Raw genomic sequence first — 18,081 nt, forward strand, 5'->3', positions numbered from 1 at the left:
CCAGAGCTACCAACCCGCCTGACGAACAGCTCAAATGCCCCGTAGCTAGGTAAACTCAGGTACCTCACAAGGTACCTCGGCGCTTTGCGTTGCACCAGGATGGCAGCAGCACCGGCTGCACCCCAATGACAGCATCGCCGTCCGCCGAAACTTGACGACACACTTTCTCGCCGACGACGACACGACCACGACGACGACGCGACATCTGAGAGACGGCCTCCTTGTGTGTCCCCGACAACCACCTGTCCTCTCGGTGCTTTCTCTGCTCCACCGCCAGACCTGCTGCCTGCTCTCGTTGTTGGCACCACGTTTGTTTCATTTTTTGCTGTATTACTAGTTCTTACCCGTCTCCCTTCTTTTTATAGACTTTGTGTGCCTTCTTCCGTCCTCAGGCCAGGTTTCCGCGCTCTTCTCGCCGCCGTTCTTTTCGCATCGCAACGGTGACACGCTGAATTGCCACGTTCGAACATCCTCGTTTGCGAAATCCACCACAACCCTGCGATTGCTCCGTAAGCGAGCCTCACCAATTCTCCTCTCGCGACGATAGCCTCCCTTTCCTCGCCCTTCCGCCGACCGACTGCCCGCGATGCCTCGCTCTAGGCCCGCGACGACGGGCTATGAGCGCCTCGCTCAAGCCGACGCGCTCTCCTCCGACTCGGAAGACGACGACCCCTTGACCCAGTCCTACGCCTCCCTCCAGCCGCCGGCCGCCCCTCGCTTCGCCCCCATCACCCAGCCGCGTCCCCGCTCGGGCATGACGACCCCGAAACCCATATCCATATCCGCCTCCGGCCCCTCTGCCAGGCCGAGAAACCGTCGCCGCGGCGGGAGCAACTCCGGCGTTGATCTCAAGGCCATCAACGCCCGCCTCGAGCGCTGGGCCGACGAAATCGCCAGTCGCTTCAAGCGCACCAAACGCGGCAAGGTCGGCGAGGAAGAGCGCCTCGAGATCCACCACTCCGTCTTCCAGGCCCCCGAGGGCGTCAGGCCCATCACACCGGAAGGTCTGGCCGTCGTGCAAGACGTCATGACCAAGTTCGAGTTCGAGGAGATTCTCGGGAGCGTGAAGCAAGCCATCCTGCAGGGCACGCACCCGCGCATGATCTCTCAGGGTAGCTCAGGCAGTTACTTTGCTCGGAATACCGAGGGCAAGGTCGTTGGGGTGTTCAAGCCAAAGGACGAAGAGCCTTACGCAGCGGGCAACCCCAAGTGGAACAAGTGGATTCACAGAAATCTGTTCCCGTGCTGCTTCGGGCGAGCATGGTGAGTTGCCTTGACTCTGGTTGGAACACGGAAAAACTAACACGTGCAGCCTCATTCCGAACCTCTCATATGTCAGCGAAGCGGCTGCGTATACCCTCGACTGCCAACTTCGCACGCACATGGTCCCGTACACGGATGTTGTATGGCTCTCCTCAAAATCTTTCCACTACCCGTTCTGGGACCGTCGCAACTACTACCGGAAACAGAAGCCCCTTCCAGAAAAGCCGGGAAGCTTCCAGGTGTTCCTCAAAGGCTTCAAGGACGCCAACGTGTTCCTGCGAGAGCACCCGTGGCCAGACCAGTACTGGTCCGGTTTCAGGGCGAATGATCCGCACCGCAAGCGCAGGAGGAGGTGGGCGGACAACTGCCGCCCCAGCAGCGGCGCTGCTTTGGATGACATTGAAAGCGACGACGAAAGCAGGCCGGACGAACTACCTCTCGGGCCCGATAACTTCGTGTGGACCGAAACGCTGAAACAGTCGTTCCGGGAAGAGCTGGAGAAGCTGGTCATTTTGGACTACATCATGCGAAACACTGATCGAGGTCTGGACAACTGGATGATCAAGGTGGACTGGAACACGCAACAAGTATCAATCGCCTCGGAGCCGCTTCAGATGCACATGGAGACGGTCCCGTCCGCGGAGGAAGAAGGCCCACGGCCGGTCGACCTGAGCCAGCGACCATCGCCCAATCGCTCCTCGTACCCCTATAAGACGCAGCAGCCCATGCAGGCGTCGAGCCCCTTGCCCAGAACGCAAGACCCTAAGATTACGATCGGTGCCATTGACAACTCACTCTCCTGGCCCTGGAAGCATCCAGACGCATGGCGAAGGTGTGTAGTATACTCCCCCTCTGGATTCCACCTCTCATGGCAGCTTTGCCGGGCGAGAAAGTGAATTCGCGCAGAAGCCGTCATGCTAACGAGATTTTCACGCGCAGCTTCCCCTTCGGATGGCTCTTTCTGCCGGTCGACCTCATTGGCCGGCCATTCTCGCAAAAGACACGGGACCATTTCCTCCCTCTTCTGACGTCAACGCACTGGTGGAGCCAGACGCAATTGGCGCTGAGGAAGGTGTTCCAATTGGATCCCGATTTCCAGGAAAAGATGTTCGCGCGGCAGATCGCCGTCATGAAGGGGCAGGCGTGGAATGTCGTCGAGACGCTCAAGACGCCGGACCACGGTCCGCTGGAGCTCACCCGCCGCGCCAAGGTGTGCGTCTGGGACGACCTCGTCGACGTGCCCGTCGCCGTGCCCATGCGGGTGGCCTCTGCTGAGATGATGCGTCACGAGGCAGAGCTTCGCCGTTCCATTGACGAAGGGGACATTGGCGAGGCCAACGCGTCCAACGCACCTGCACCTGCACACCGCACCGACGAGGATCTGCTCGGCTTCGCCAGCCCGCCGGCCGACATGCCTCACCCGGGTAGGTTCGAGATAGCAATGAGTCCGACGGGCGAGGGCGCCCAGTCTCCCGACGAGATGTCGATGAACGGCTCCGGTATCTTGGCGTCGTCCGCGCCCCTGGGTAAGGAACCGACGGCGCAACGACCCAAGTTTTCAGGCCAGGCACACCGCGAGAGCTATCACGGATCCCGCGCGCTCAACATGTATTCTCCCGCCCGCCAGCAGCAGTCACAGCAGCGACGGTACTCGTTTGCGACGGCGGCGGGACGGCGCAACAGCAGCAGCATCGCGCAGCAGCTGTACGGGGCGCGACCGAGTCACGAATACGACGAACACGACCTTGAAGACGGCGATTTGGGTTACGCTGCGGCGGAGGGGATGGAGGGCAACCAACGCAAGGTTATTGTGGAGAGGCTGGAGCCTGTGAAAGCCAGGAACCCGGTTTTCACCTGCTGGTGATCCACCACGCTTGCATCGAGCAAAACATCCACGGGGGATGGTGGAGAGGGGCCGACACGGAGTCCAAAGAGGAGTTAAGTTGGAGCTAGAGTATCGGTTGGTGGGTGTTGCGCTCCGCTCGCTGCGCATGCAAGGGGTGGAGAGAGCGAGCGGTGTTATTATTATTTCTCACTTCTCTTCCACTTCTTCTGTTTTGGGCAACCACCACGCCGAGCACGAATAGGGATGCCTGGAGTTCGTTTGGGACCATTTCGGATCTTGTCTAGAATAGTGACTTGCACGCGCGCATCAGGACGAATCATGTCATCATCATCATCCCCTTGGAAAGAGGCATTGACGGCGTTCTTCTGGCTGGGTGCGGTTCAGGACCTCGTATGAATCCGTCGTACGGGCCGGTCTACTTGGCAGAGACCGAGACGGGGTAGGAGAGAGCGAGAGAGACGATGGGCGTCTAAGGAAGAGACACACACGATATGCATGATATGCGGAAGATAGGCTTGTCAGAAGAAAGAAGGACAACTCAGAGAGAACCCCGGGTAAGAAACAAGGCAAGGGCCCGCGGAGGGGTAATTGTGACGAGGGGTGGAAGGAGAGAGAGAGAGAGAGAGACAAAAAGAAAAGCAAAGAAAAGGGGTTCTGGGCGGAGGAGAGACCGAGAGAGACAGGAGCATTGAAGACATGGGTTATTTGTTATTTTCTTCTTTTCGAGAAGGGTTGGAAAGGCGTACATGCAAAGAGCCTCTTTCGGCGGCTCGAGAAAAGTCCTCCGCCCCTTTGCGTCAATCGGGCAAGGATTTACCAACACCGCAGCCTTGTTGGTCCTGCTCGTCCGGACCCCCAGGGGGAGAGGGGGGCTTGGTGGTCGCCGACCACAACCAAACTACGGATATTGTACGTGTAATGCATAGTTCCAAAGTACCATAGACACAGCATGAGAAAGGCCCCCTTCCACAGGTTGTCACCACCACACCGGGAGCTGCTGGCAAATGAAAACCAGGTGCGTCATCTTCGGGATCAGTTCGGTGGGAAAGACGTGACCGCTCAAGTCGCACAAGACGGCTGAGCCAATGGTCCCGGGTGGCCGCCGCTATGCCGGCCTTCGCGTGCTTGGTAGACAGCGTCATGACCCGTTGGGAATTGGCGACGGACGGGTATTGTCAATTTGACAACAACGCGGCGCGTCCGCGCTCGTCCAAAAGAGAACTGGCATATGTCTGTCTGCGATCTGTGCACGCATCAGCGATATTATAGGAGGGTGGGCGTCGGTATTACAACCAAATTCCGTATCGTCGGTAGATCGAAAACGGGATAAAAGAGGAAAAGCCCACTTGGCCGGCCATGACCGCAGTAAAGCCGTGTGCCTGTGTAGGTAATAATGGCTGTTCATCCTGCTGCTGGGTGCGCTTTCATTTGGGACTTTCGGCTCGTAGGACCGGCGCCGCCCTCTCCATCTCGCAAGTGCATGGCCTTCTAGAAGTATTCTCCGTGCCTTGTGAAACGCCAAAACCCGGTCCTGGGAAATGGGTTAGGGCAATTAGTGGGCATGCTGCGGCAGGCAACTCCGCAGCAGCTCCTCCAACAATAAGGGGCGCTGGCCGGGTATCTTTGGAATTGTGGTGGGTTTTGCATGATACCGCTGTACGTTGCTATCTGCACCGTCATGGTTGACTGTCGTCCGTCGCGATAGGGGGGGCCATTTCAGGGGACGGATGGCATCAACAAAGGGAGATAGGGAGAGAGATGGTGCCCCAGCCTCCCGTCGTAGGGGAACCCGAGGGGACGGTTCTGTTTGAGAGGAAAATGAAGAGGGAGGAACCAGCAGGGTTCGTTCCGACTAGGGTTCCCTGTTGGCGGAGCTGAATGTGACTGCTCATCGACCGCCAACTCATCTCCTTCCCCTCTCTGCATGGGATAAGAAAAGCCGTTGGAAGAGAGAGGAGCTGACCCAATTTCTCTCATATCGGGTAAACAGACTGTCTGTAATAGCCAGGCGCATGGTCCGCACCGTGCAGACGCCGACATGACAAACGGCCACAAGTCGCAAAGCTCGGAGGCTCGTCTAAGGTCCGGCAAGAGGGAAAAGAGGCGTAGGAAGCGCATTACACACAGTAGCACGCTGTAAGGAACTGGGTCGAATGCTCCCCTCTGACGTGCAGCATCTCTGACGAGCTAGCATCTTGCCTCGCTTCCTGGCACGAAGGATTGTCCTGAGCCGTCGTCGTTGGAAGGACAGAAACCGCACGGCACCTGGCAGGGAAAGTGACTCTGTGTCCTGTGAATGCTGAGGTAGATTGGTTGCGGCCCCTGTTCCGGATCCTTCTCCGTGGCTGGCTGGCTGGCCGGTCGATTCATATCTGATGATACACCTGCGTCAACATTGACAATCACCGTTTTTGAAGGCGTCCAATCATGCATCGATCACCACTCGTGAGTAATTCCTTTTGCGGCTCGTGTTAGGGATTGCCGTGAGCAACCCCAGCTGGCTCATTGGCCACTCTCAAGGGAGCATCCGGCCAACCCGTACCCTCCCGTTGGCGACGATACCGTCGTCCCCGAGGAAGGGTTGGCGTGCAGCATTGTGAGACCGTGACCGGCATGGACGTGCGTGTGTGTGGTGCGAGGTACGGCCAACAGCTCCGTGCCTCTTGTTCTGACGTCAAAAGATTGCAGGTCGGGGTGGCGCGCCCTCCATGTGGCATGGCTGGATGCCAAACTCAACGGCGAACGGCCGTCGTCTCATGGTGTCTCTCGTCTTTTTACCCATACATGTATCCGTACAGCAGATTTTGAGTCCGTTGGTGCAAGGGGAGGTCAGGGTGCAGGGCGTACGTGGCTGGCGTGGACAGGCATGGTGTTCCCAAGCACCAGGGCGCGGTCTCTTCGACAAGGAAGGGTTGTCGACAGTCGCTGCTCTGTTCCCAAATAGCTGGAACCAGGAGAGTTTTGTGGCTCGCGTCATCGCGCGCTCTCTCCCGAAGCTCCACCACCCGAGCCAGCGACAACCTGGTCGATAGGTACTTCCGGGTTGGTGGCTACAGCACTTCCTCTCTCTTAGTTTTTGAGCCTGCAGAGCGGCCCGCCGAGGGTTCGCGACTGAACTGGGTCGCCCAATTTCTTCTTCCAACCTTCATCAAACCAACTCCGCACGAGAAGCGTTGTTGGCGCGAACTTGCTGCACCTAGGCATCTCCAAAGCCATACCCCCGGCCTTATAAGCAACTCTTGCCAGGATGGGATAGGGTCAGCAGAAGGACGTCCACCGCGTAGAAAGCAAAGGGAGTGTGAGGTAATTAAAGCCATCAGCACGCACGCACCCGAATACGCCAACGTGTCAAAATGCAGCGACCGTCGACGCAACCCACAGGCCAAAGACACATACATGCCCCTACCTATATTTTGCAGAGCTTTGCCTGTCTTGTGCATATTGTGCCGCCATCCGACCGAAGCCCTCCCAAAAGAGAGCCTCGGGATGGTGTGGTGCAGGTCTCCAGTTGCAACAACGACAGGCATGTCTGTACTCAGTACAGTGACGATCGATGGCTTCGTTGCGCTGCGTTGTTCGTCTCTCCCCCTCCCGTCTGCTGTGCTGTGAGATACAGCCTTGGTACGGGTCTCACTGCGCTAGCTTGAGTGCAGATGATTGTCTGCGCGAGTGTGAGAGGATCAGACCATTGACTCCGCCCTTGAGGTTTGTCGGCCGCATATGGTCCCAGCCTGCTTTATGCCAAACAAGACAAGCGACCGACTCAGAGGGCACTCAGCCTGCTTGTCGTACGAGGCAATGGGGAACCGTTTCTGCAAGTCTGTAGTTGTCCGTCCTGCCCGTATGGCTCCGGGACCTTTCCCCTCACCGCGTCTCGCGGCCACGACAGGAACGGCCGACGAGCTACCGCGAAGCTGACGGACAAGATCCCAAGTCCACGTTCTCGGGAAGCCGTTGCGACGAGGACCAACCGTCTGGCACGAGAGGCCGTCGCGGCGCGGTAGATCACCCCTTTCGTGTGACTCGCGGTCCTATCGGGTGTTGTTCGATGCCCCTCTGGTCCAAGTTGGCTTCCCACCTTGCTTCGCTCCTTCGCCGTCTAGACATAAGCCAACGACCGGATCCTTGGGACATGAGAGTCCTCGGACTCGATTATAGCTCCGCGTGCAATGGGTGCAGATCGGCCATGCAACCCCTCCTTTGAGCAACGTTCCCACCCGTGGTCGAGGGAGGAGGGGGGCGGAAGGGGAATAGCCAGGAAACAAGGGATGGCACGTCGTGTTTGCTGAAGAGCTTCCCATTCCCTGGGCGCTGGAGGGTTGTAGCGAGAGGGTGTGTGTGTGTGCTGGGCCCTGTCCTCCGGGTCTGCGGTTGGTCTCAGGAACGGCGTCCACCACTGGGCGTTGTCCTGGGTGTGGATGCGTCGACCGTACATACAGCATACAGGATGAGGGGGATCGGTTTATTCGTCCGACCCCGACGCTTGTATATGACTCCCAACGTAAACAGCAAGTTGGGCCACGGCAGCCCGGTGATGGGCAAGGCCTCGGGTAATTAGTAGGTAGCATGAGTGGCCTTTTTGCAGCCCTGCCGCCGCCCTGTGAGAAGTTGGTATGTGATGGCGTGTCCCGCTAGACGATGACCAGGTCGTCCAAAAAGCAACCGTCTACCTGGAAGCCGGAACAGCGTGTGAAAGCCACCGCGGTTAACGGAATCCATGGATCTGGCAGCTGGTAAAAGCGGTGTCCAGGATGGTTGGACCCGCTGCCACACCCGCCCTATGCCACTCGAGGGCCTAGGATTAGCACGTCTTGGTTGTCTGCCGGCTCCATTATCGAATTTTCGTACGTACAGGGGGGGTCCGGGGCCAGCAATAACACCAGAAGACATATCCATGTCACCTGAAGTGTGCCTCGTCTGCACCACGAACCAAAGACCGCCGAAACAGGCCTTCTTTGGTTGTAGGTAGTGTGTGTGCTAACCCAGGATCGACAGCAACATCGTGGGGTGTAGAACAAATGCCAGTCCAATCTGAAGTCTGACCGGCCCATGTCTCCACCTCCAGCGCAGCGGGCTGTCCATTTTATGTCTATTAGACACGGCTGCCGCCTTCGTGAAGGCCCCTGTGCTTCCGATATGGTTGTCAAAGATCCTTCAGGGTTCTCGAGTAGGATGTGCTTGAAGTCTGGTCCTTGTCTTCCGTCCCGTCTCTGAACTTAAACGAACATTTGGTTGGACCACAACACGCTCTGGTCACGATCTCGACTTCATCCCGAGAGATCGTTTTGAAGATTCCACGTCGAGACGGAGACCCTTCTGAAGCTTCACAGAGCGAAGACATAGGGCCGTCGACCCCATCTTCCGTCTGCCATCATGGCCAAGTACGGTTGCACCTCTTCGCCAAAAGGCGAAAGCGCCCGCTAAACTCTTCCCAGCGATCCGCAAACGGTCCCGTTGGACAACACTTTTCTCGAGACTATCACATACTTGGGAAGAGAGTTCCAAAGATATGCCGTCGACAACGGTGCCTACTTCGCGCCCATAGACGAGGTAAAGATGGCCCATGGAGCCCCTGAAATCCCTAATCGCGTTGCTTAGTCTCTTCTCCCGACCTGTAGGACGAAATCGAGCGTTTGCAAATGATGCACTATCTCTTCTCGATAGTTTTTGAAAACTCGCTCATCTTTCCGCCCATAACGAGACCCCGCCGAATACTCGAATGCGGGTTCGGTACCGGCGACTGGGCAATCGAAGTTGCACAGCAACACCCGAGCTGCGAGGTACGTAATGCACGCGCGTGCAAAGGCCTTTGCCACACATTCACTTGACTCTGGTAGACGTCTGGCGATGCGCAAGATGGCTCGGGGCGGGTGGACGGAGAGCTTCAGCGTCTTCGTTGGGCTTTACCATCATGCCCCTAAGCGGAGACTCCTTTTCCGCGTTGGTGCCAAACCGTCTGCTCCCGCCTTTGGAGTCTTCACCGCCATCTGCATCCCAGAGCTCGTTCGCCATTGAGATCGAAATCGTGCGATTCTGGGATCTGATTCTTTGCTCCGAAAACGACGGTTGACCAGCGCAATAGGTGGTGGGCATCGACATTTGCCCGCACATCTGGCCCGACGAAGCGCAAACGCCGCCAAATCTGAACCTTCAAGTCGATGATCTGAATGGGAGGTAGGCAACCCAGACACTCGCCGGTTGTTTCTCCAGTCGGATCATCGCTAACCATCTAGCCAGGTTCACCTTCCCATCCAACCACTTCGACCTGGTCCACAGCCAGATGATGGCCGGAGGGATTCATTCGAATCGATGGAGGGATTATCTGCGTGACATTCATCGCGTGCTTCGGCCAGGCGGCTGGGTCCAAACGGTGGAAATATACTTCAACGCGCAATCGGACAATGGTACACTGACACAGAGTGCGTTTCTCCCCTTCCCCTTTTGGACGCAGCTGCTGACTTTTGACATGGCCAGATCACGCACTTCGAAGGTGGTCGAGACGATATCTGGACAGCATGCAACCGTACAAAGACCCTCGAGCTCCCTTGCAGATGCAGAGCTGGATGCAAAGTGCAGGCTTCGACTCGGTGGAGACGCAAATGATCCCGCTCCCGACCTGCGGATGGTCCAACGGTACGGATTCGCCGAACACTGGGTTGTAGATTGTCGGTGCTGACCAGAGACGCAAGATCCACGGCAACATCAGATCGGCTTGGCGAACAGAGAGAACGTGAGGAGATTTCTATCGTCATTAGGACACTTCCCAATGACGGAGTTCCGGGGGTGAGTTCTGAGCAGCCGCCACAGTCAAGCGTTCGGGCAAAGCAGCTGACCGCTTTGCTATATAGCATGACGTCCCAAGAGTTCCAAGTTCTGGTCGCACAGGCCAGAAGCGAGGCTGACAATCCGGAGTTCAGGGTTAGTTTTCCATGATTTGCAGACTGTCCAGGATTGGAGCTGTGACTAACATGAAGGACAATGATCCGCTGCTCGTAACAGGCGTATTTTCCAATGTAAGTATGGCCTGGAGACTCTCTTGCGGCAAGACTTCCAGAGCTGACAGGCGCGTTGCAGGTATGTTTGTATAGGGCGCAAGCGTCGTTGAGGCGAATCATTTTTTTGGCAAATCGGTTTATTACAGATCCAGGGGAGCCTTGAGAGGGATAGAATTCGGTAGTTTCGGTGGGCACTCTTTTCTGGGCTTCTGATGATGACGATGTCACGGCAGCGAATACCCCGTGCCTAGCTCGCAAGTCTCTTGAGTTTCTTTCGACTTATTCGCACCTGATGGCTCCAACGTGAACAAAAGTTGGCTCACTCGTGAAAGAACCAGAGAAAAACCTGATGGCGAAGGCTTCGGCTCTTGCCCAGACTCCATACATCCCCGGTGTTAGTCAAGGTGGAGCTGATGTGTTGTCGGCGACGTGGCAGGTGTGAAGCCGATGACGGCCTGGATCTGGATTGCGCTCTCGCTCTCGACCTTTGCGACTGTTGAAAGCATGGGAAAGGCGACGTTGGGACTATCGAGGGAATTTCCGCCTCTGGTTCTTGCTGTTGTCGAGGCCGGCTAAAGAGAAGGCGTAACCAGGTAAGGTTATTTCGGTATCGTCTGGTATGTTGGCCGTTGTGTAAGACAGGTTTCGGCTGATGCCTCTGCAGGCAAGGGCGAGTTTTACGGCACACGACGCAAAGAAGGGAGAGAAGCCATGAAGTCGAAATACAGGAGACCGGTGCGGTGCGGTGCGAGACCTGAAGTGGAGAGCAACGGAAGCTAAGGGAAGCGGTGGAGGGAGGGCAGGAGAAAAGCGAAGGCGGTTCCCCGGTCTGGGTACCCGACTGGACGGACTTGGGCTCGTTTTGTCCACCTCACCTCAGTTGGGTTTAGATTGGAAGGAGGCAGAACGGCGGCGTGTCTGCTTTCGCCCAGACGAGAAGCCGTCCTGCGGTTGGTTCTTGCCTAGTTCAGGGGAGGATGGATAATGGATAACGAACGCGCAGATTTGACTCGCTACCAGACCGTCGGGTCGTCTCTCGGTGAGGGAGGCCTGGAGCACTTCACGTCACATTGAGCGAATACTCAGACACGTCCACGAATACTATGTACAGCATACACACGTACACACGCACACACACACACATTCCTCGGCCATCATCTGACTGAGAGGGCAGGCACGTCATCCGTGTGCCATGTCGTTGTCTGGCCCCCGCGGCCGAGCAGTCGAGTCGTGTTCCATCTGAGGGTACGCAGCAATTCACCGGAATCCACTTTCATCTGGAGAGCAATAACCAGGGCATGCCATGTCTTGCTGCCGCACCCGCGCCGCCGCCGTCGTCCTCGCCAATTCCAAGCCAATTCCACGCCAATATCCTGCCGGTTCCCACGCCGGTGAGCTCGAGCGGCTCAGGTTCCCCAGCTTCGGGAGCTCCATCCTGGCCATCCTGGCAGGACCATGGCACAGACGTTTTGAAGAAGGTCCGCTTGGTGTCGTACCCATCCGAGTCGACGACGACGACGAACAGACGGCATTGGCGGCGGCTCTGGTGCTTCGGGACTGACAATAGAATCGACTAGGTAAGGGACCAATCAGCCACAATGGCGACGAGCTTGCAACTCTGAGAGTTTCTTTGCCCGTCGCCCCGAACACCGATGCTGCTGAGGCTACACACCAGGCAGATTGGCCCCATCCCAACCGAATCTATATTACGACCGTATGCCACCCCGGAACCTTGGGCCTGATGCCCCCGGTGGATGTGATATCCGGAGGCGTTTGCGAGTGCCCCGACCCTTGCTGGTGCAGCGGATTCCCTGACAGCCTGCACATCAGGCGACGCTGAGAAGCTCTAGAAATTGCACAAACGTCGCATCTGGATCGCAGCATTCCGGTCGGGTTCTCAAGGACGCGTCGTTGAACACTTTGTGTCATCCGAACCTTATGCATGTTCTCTGCATGTCTCAACATGTCCATGCTCCGGCCAACGAACGGGCAGGAGGAAACTGTCAAAGTCACAGATGTCAGTCAATGGGAGTGTTAATCAGTGGATCCAATTCCCCAAATACGACGAACCAACGACCGGACGACCCTGACAGACACTTGATAGGCAATAGTGTAGGGACTGGGCACCGAGCACCAACTCAATTGGAAGACCTCGGCAGACAGACATGCCCTTGGGGGAGCTCCACCGTCCATCCGCCCCTGGCTGGCGCCGAAGCCGCAATGCGCCACCAACGCCGCCGACCTCTTTGCACATCTGGAACAGGCCATGAGCTCCGGCCAATGGGAAAGCTTGCCCAAATTTATGCATCTCACAGCTCTCGATTTTTTTTTGTCGGCCCATCGACAGCTTCAGACAACGAATTAGTTACACTCAACACTCGAGCAATTGACGAGGTCGACGACACTAGAAACGACCAATTGGACAATCTTCTGATTCACTTACTCCATCTTCCGACCAACGCACATCACAATGGCCGCCAGACAATCAACACGTCTCCTCCAGACTCTCCGGCCGACGGTAGTGCCCGGCCGCGCCTTGCCCCGGACGCTCCGCTTCTACTCGGACGCCGCCCCGGCCGCGCCTCCGCTCCTGGCCAATCTCAAGGCCGATCTGAAGACGGCCATGCGCGCCAAGGATGCCGCTCGCCTCTCTGTCCTGCGCTCCGTCCTGTCCGCCACCAACAACGCTGCCAAGACGTCGTCTCCCATCGTCACCGATGCCCAGCTCGTCGCTCTCCTGCGCAAGACCCAGCGCGCCGGCCAGGACGCCGCCGCCCAGTTCCGTGCCGCCGGCCGCGACGATCTGGCCGACAAGGAGGATCTTCAGGCCAAGGTCATGGCCGAGTACATTGCCAACTCGGGCGTCCTCACCGTCACCGAGGCCGACGTCCGCGTGCATGTCGAGAAGGCCATTGAGCAGGCCACTGCTGCTGGAAAGGTCTCTTTGGGCGAGGTCATGAAGCTGGTCAACGCCGCGGTCCAGGGCAAGGACGTCGAGATTGACAAGAAGCGTATCTCCGAGATAATTAAGGAGGCTCTGGAGAAATAGATGCCGGACGGCAACATGTACTACCACCACGTGTATAATTTCAGCATACCCGAGGCTCTCCCTCTCCCAAGCATTAAGAGAAATGAAACCCTGTCATGACAACTCCTCACATGATGCATTGAATACAAACTCAACGACAAGAGAAGAAGCTTGAACATGACGCTGCGCGCATCAGCAAATCAATGGTATCTGTCTAGGTAGGGCAAGTGGACAAAACCCGCCCCTGCCGCTTTCTTTCCCTCCTCCCCCCCTCGACTGCTTTTGATGCCGTCCTGGAACGATGACTCCGTCTGCTCCAACCCCAGAACGCCGTCTCGTGTGATTTTCTCGAATGGAAGGGTATGTAATGTCAACGCACAATCATGCCATGCTGTCCTCCTCGTTCCTCAACCCCGCATACTCGGTTCCCTGGTTGGCCGTGCTAAGCCGCGCGCATAAACTGAGCAGCACAACCGTCTCCGTGGCGGCGTAGTGATTCAGCGCGTCCAGGAGGATCTGCAGGTGCCTGCTAAAGTTGCCCTCCCACTTCTTCATGATCTCAAACAGGTTGCCCACGCGGGCCTCGTGCTGCTCGCCGGCACCCGCCGACGATGTCGACTCGCTGTGCGAGCCCGAGGGCTTCTGCGTGCGCACCTCCTGAAAGGCGCGCCACTGCTTCTGCGTCATGTTGGGCGGCTTGGTGGCGCCGGACAAGTCTGGATCGGCCTTTTCCAGCTCACGCGAGAGCCAGTTGGAGTATGTCGCAAAGATTGTGCAGGTTTGCATCAGCTTTGAGTGGATCTGCAGGTTGTTAGTCGTGTGGCACGCAGAGATGAGCGAGGCGCCCTGTGACTCACCCTCAGTAGCTTGCTGTTGGTGAGCATGCACTCCTTCAAGCACGTGTCCAAGAAATCCACATGGTCCTGCATCAGCTCGTCCACCGTCCTTGTCGGTCCCTCGGTGGTACTAGAACCGTCCTGGCCGTCCTCCTTGACCTTGAGCCTGGACATGAACTTGGCCCAGTTGGGCTCAATGACCTCGGCCGTGCAAAAGTACAAGAGCTGCTGCACAAACACCAACATGCGCGCGCGAAGCGTCCATACCCGGCGCTTCCAAATCTCGAGGCTGCGCGAGGAGCTCTTGTGAGACCACGTCATGCCTGTCGTCTGCGAGTGCCACGTCGTCGACAGCTGGGACTCGAGGTATCTGAGCGAGAGCAGGTAGCGGAACAGCGCCTGGTAACGCCACACGGTCTTGCGGCTGATGACCAAAGAGACGGGGAAGGGCACTGTGTAGTCGAGCTGCAGCGACGTGAAGCCAATCGCGTTCTTGTCGTTCTCGACCGGCTGGTTCGCCAGAGGTTGCAGCGACTCGCCCTGCTCGATACCCGTGATGTTGACGACCCTCTGAAGGGACTTTGTGAGGGTGATTTCGTTCATCTCCACCTTGACGTCTTCCTTGAACGGGTCCAGAGACACGATGCTGCCAGGCTGGCGCAGGACGAGGTCGAGCAGTGACTGCAGCTTGCCGGTGTTAACGGACTTGACGGGCTTCCGCAGTTCCGAGGCGCCGAGCTCGAGGAAATAGGAAAAGTAGTCGGACGGGTCCAAGAAGAAGTAGTGCTTGAGCGACCGCAGCCGCGCGGGCAGGGAGTGTGTGGTGAGCAACAGCTGCATGAGGGACTCGTTGGCGTGGGCGTATGCGTTGTTGACGTTTTCCAGGAAACGGCTGTCGTCAAACGAGTTGGGCACGTCCGAGACGACCTTGCTGACGTCCACACCACCGCACTCTCTGACCACGTTGAGGTACTTTCCTGCCAACAGGACCTTGTCCTTGACACCTTCCAGTTGAGGCGGGATGTCGTGCTCTCTGATGGTGTACCGTCTCTCCCAGTATTCGTCCGTGTAGTCCTGTTCTAGGCGCTCTCTGCGGATGCTCTTCTGCTCCTTGATGAGGAACTCGGCGTGTGGGTCGTTGATGCCGCCATGATGAAGCCACTCGTTCAGCATGACCATGTACGGTTTGCTGGCGTCTCGGAGCAGCGTTGTCAGTAGTGCGCGCGCCGCGGGGTCTCCTGACAGGGACTCCAGCCTCTTGGTGAGCAAGCCGAGCACGACGCCGCCTTTGGAGATCTTCTTCCCCGATCCCGGCACCAGATCGCCGCCCTCACGCAGGGACTCTAGAATGTTCTCAAAGTCGTCCGCGCTGTCGCTCTCTTCCTCCTCGTCATCGTCGTCTAGGAGTGCGTTTCGCTTCAGCAGTTCGTGTGCCAAAGAGTACAGGTGTGACATCATCTGGTTGGTAGGCAGGGTGTGAATGTTTAATACGTGGAGCGTGAAGGTCTCGTTTGTCAGAAATTGCGTCTCAAGTTGCGCAATCATGACAAGGTAGTCGTGAAGGAACTTCCTGACGGAGGCACATAACGCGTGGTTGACGGCGCCAAACTCCTCTCTGCTCTGCACGTCGACGAACATCTCGAGAGCAGAGTAGTACGTCGCCATCTTCAGCATTGACGCCGTCAGATCCTGCAGGCTCGGGTCCAGGCCAGGCAATATTCTAAATGTTGGCCCTGAAAGACGATCCCTCTCCTCGTGCGGGTTGTACGTCTTGGCGAAGCGGATATACTGGCCCTCGTAGCCCATGAACACGAACAGCAGATCCTCAATCATGACCGCCTCCTGTGCCTCGAGTGACAGCTCGCTAAGTGGCTTCGGTTGCTGGGGCTGGGGCGCTTGGGACGCCAATGGCGGTATGGATATTCGACACGCTAAGGGGGCAGATGTATGGGGGAGAAGCGTCGCCTCTGGGTTCCACGGTGCTGCACGCGCAAGTTAGTGAGCATTCCCTCGATCACGACGGCAAACTGCAATCTCACCGGACGGGGTTTCGACCCTGGCCTCCTTAAGCTTCGTCTCGGCTGATCGCGACTTGTCCTCCTTCGGCTTGCCCTTGTCGCCTCTGCGGTCCCCCCTCTCAGGGCTCCGCGTCCGCTGCACAAGCGTCTCCAGCTGGGTCACATACGTCCTCTCTGTTCTCCTCTCCTCTACGTGGCGGTCGTCCTGCGTCCTGCTCGTGGTGCGAGGGTTTCCCGACGCAGACCTCTTGTGCGCATTGCTTCCCGACTCGCGATCCCGTTCTCGTTCCCTCTCGCGCTCCCGTTCCCTCTGCTGCTGCCGCGCATCGCTCCGCTCGCTGCGTTCGCTCCTAAAGCTCGCGTGAGCGCTGCCGCTGCCGCTGCCTCCCCCGTTCGCCGCAGTGTTCATGCGTGACGCCCTCGAAAGTCGTTCGTGGTCCGCAGCTGCAGAGGCTGTGCCGTTCGCGCGGCGCGTGCCAGACGACATGTCGCCGACTGCATTGGTGGGGGTATAGTGCGTCTTTGGGGCGTTGTTTTCTTGATGTGATGGTCCTCTCGATTGGGCGTTCGTCTCGTCTGCGGCCGTGTCTTGGAGGGTGTGCACCTTTATTCCTTGTCAGTCCCTCTTTGTTCGTCAAGTCGTGCCCCTCTATTTGCAGAGTCGCACTCTCCAGGTCTAAGCTGCGGGCAGGTTGGGCTGGGCTACACAGTAAAGTGCCTATTAGCCCAGGCGCGTCTGCTCGGAAAATCCTCGCGTGTTGTTGGCCCCGGCCCTGGGGCTCGCCTGACCCCTGAAATATTCCGGGGACGGGACAGCGGGCAGCTGTTGGAGGGGATCTTGTCACTCCAGCCAATCAGAAGCTTTTGACAGACGAACAGGGGCCAGGAGCAAGCTGCGCTAAGGTCCGGGCCAGGTACGTAGTCCTGCTGGTGGTGGTGGTAGTGGTACTGCTTCCGCTGCTGGAGCCCCCCAAGCTTGCGGCTGCGTAGGCTGGTGCTTGCCTAACGACCTGACTGTGCTTCAGCCTTCCACCGTCACCGTTTGGTTACCTTGCCTGCACCACGAGCTCCCCTCCATCCACCACCACCATCACCACCCCAGCATCCCGCAACCGCATCACCCACGCCTGCAACGCTCAGGAATTGAACACATCGATCAATTCCTCTGGAAGAGATTCACCACCTTCTCTCTTTAGCAATTTGACACACATAACACCGCCAAGATGTTTATGGCAAGATCTGAATACGGTAAGCCTACTGCCCTCCTTCCCTGTCTCCGAGAAGAGCTCCTCTGACAACCCGTCAACAACAGATCGAGGTATCAACACCTTCTCCCCCGAAGGTCGCCTCTTCCAAGTCGAATACTCCCTCGAGGCCATCAAGCTCGGCTCCACGGCCATCGGTGTTGCCACCTCCGAAGGTGTCGTCCTCGGTGTCGAGAAGCGCGTAACCTCGACCCTCCTGGAGACCTCCTCCGTCGAGAAGATTGTCGAGATCGACCGCCACATCGGATGCGCTATGAGCGGTCTGCAGGCCGATGCCCGTTCCATGGTTGAGCACGCCCGCGTCGAGTCCCAGTCCCACGCCTTCAACTACAACGAGCCCCTCCGCGTCGAGTCGTGCACTCAGGCCATCTGCGACCTGGCCCTCCGCTTCGGTGAGGGTGCCGAGGGTGAGGAGACCATCATGTCCCGCCCCTTTGGTGTCGCCCTCCTGATTGCCGGCTACGACGAGGACGGCCCCCAGCTCTTCCACGCCGAGCCCAGCGGCACCTTTTACCGTTACGACGCCAAGGCCATCGGTTCCGGCTCCGAGGGCGCTCAGGCTGAGCTGCAGAACGAGTACCACAAGGTGAGACCCCCTCCGCGGCGATGTGTTTGAACCGTGTCTGACATGATCTCCAGTCTCTGACGATTACCGACGCCGAGACACTGGTGCTCAAGACGCTGAAGCAGGTTATGGAGGAGAAGTTGGATTCGAAAAACGTGCAGTTAGCGAGCGTAACGAAGGAAAAGGGCTTCAGAATATACACGGATGAGGAGATGGCCGCGGTCGTGGAGCGACTCCCTGCCAACTAGACGAGAGCATGGGCTAG

The 18,081-nt window shown here is 57.8% G+C and overlaps 6 protein-coding genes across 6 annotated transcripts; 5 read left to right on the forward strand and 1 right to left on the reverse strand.

The window, feature by feature from the left end:
* Window positions 1–586: 586 nt before the first annotated feature.
* Window positions 587–3,127, forward strand: lsb6 (Phosphatidylinositol 4-kinase lsb6; the record flags this gene model as incomplete). Its single annotated transcript, XM_036636649.1, has 3 exons — window positions 587–1,263; window positions 1,313–2,095; window positions 2,203–3,127. 3 exons carry the CDS (start codon window positions 587–589, stop codon window positions 3,125–3,127), a joined length of 2,385 nt encoding a protein of 794 aa, XP_036498710.1.
* A 5,355-nt stretch (window positions 3,128–8,482) lies between these two features.
* Window positions 8,483–8,707, forward strand: CGCS363_v004801 (uncharacterized protein; the record flags this gene model as incomplete). Its single annotated transcript, XM_036636650.1, has 2 exons — window positions 8,483–8,490; window positions 8,545–8,707. The coding sequence occupies 2 exons, from the start codon at window positions 8,483–8,485 to the stop codon at window positions 8,705–8,707; spliced, it is 171 nt and encodes a 56-aa protein (XP_036498711.1).
* Window positions 8,708–8,965: 258 nt separating this feature from the next.
* Window positions 8,966–10,214, forward strand: CGCS363_v004802 (Secondary metabolism regulator LAE1; the record flags this gene model as incomplete). Its single annotated transcript, XM_036636651.1, has 8 exons — window positions 8,966–9,112; window positions 9,192–9,283; window positions 9,347–9,528; window positions 9,584–9,742; window positions 9,799–9,892; window positions 9,958–10,027; window positions 10,109–10,122; window positions 10,184–10,214. The coding sequence occupies 8 exons, from the start codon at window positions 8,966–8,968 to the stop codon at window positions 10,212–10,214; spliced, it is 789 nt and encodes a 262-aa protein (XP_036498708.1).
* Window positions 10,215–12,574: 2,360 nt separating this feature from the next.
* CGCS363_v004803 (Altered inheritance of mitochondria protein 41) lies at window positions 12,575–13,153 on the forward strand (the record flags this gene model as incomplete). Its single annotated transcript, XM_036636652.1, has 1 exon — window positions 12,575–13,153. One exon carries the CDS (start codon window positions 12,575–12,577, stop codon window positions 13,151–13,153), a length of 579 nt encoding a protein of 192 aa, XP_036498709.1.
* A 360-nt stretch (window positions 13,154–13,513) lies between these two features.
* Window positions 13,514–16,473, reverse strand: alp4 (Spindle pole body component alp4; the record flags this gene model as incomplete). The annotated part of the gene is made up of 3 exons (XM_036636653.1): window positions 13,514–13,933; window positions 13,990–15,950; window positions 16,008–16,473. The coding sequence occupies 3 exons, from the start codon at window positions 16,471–16,473 to the stop codon at window positions 13,514–13,516; spliced, it is 2,847 nt and encodes a 948-aa protein (XP_036498714.1).
* A 736-nt stretch (window positions 16,474–17,209) lies between these two features.
* Window positions 17,210–18,064, forward strand: PUP2 (Proteasome subunit alpha type-5; the record flags this gene model as incomplete). Its single annotated transcript, XM_036636654.1, has 3 exons — window positions 17,210–17,234; window positions 17,299–17,837; window positions 17,891–18,064. 3 exons carry the CDS (start codon window positions 17,210–17,212, stop codon window positions 18,062–18,064), a joined length of 738 nt encoding a protein of 245 aa, XP_036498715.1.
* Between the last annotated feature and the right edge of the window lie 17 nt (window positions 18,065–18,081).

The sequence above is a fragment of the Colletotrichum siamense genome (assembly GCF_013390195.1).
Source record: "Colletotrichum siamense strain Cg363 chromosome Unknown KSG_Cg363_contig03, whole genome shotgun sequence".
NCBI classification, from domain to species: Eukaryota; Fungi; Ascomycota; class Sordariomycetes; order Glomerellales; family Glomerellaceae; genus Colletotrichum; species Colletotrichum siamense.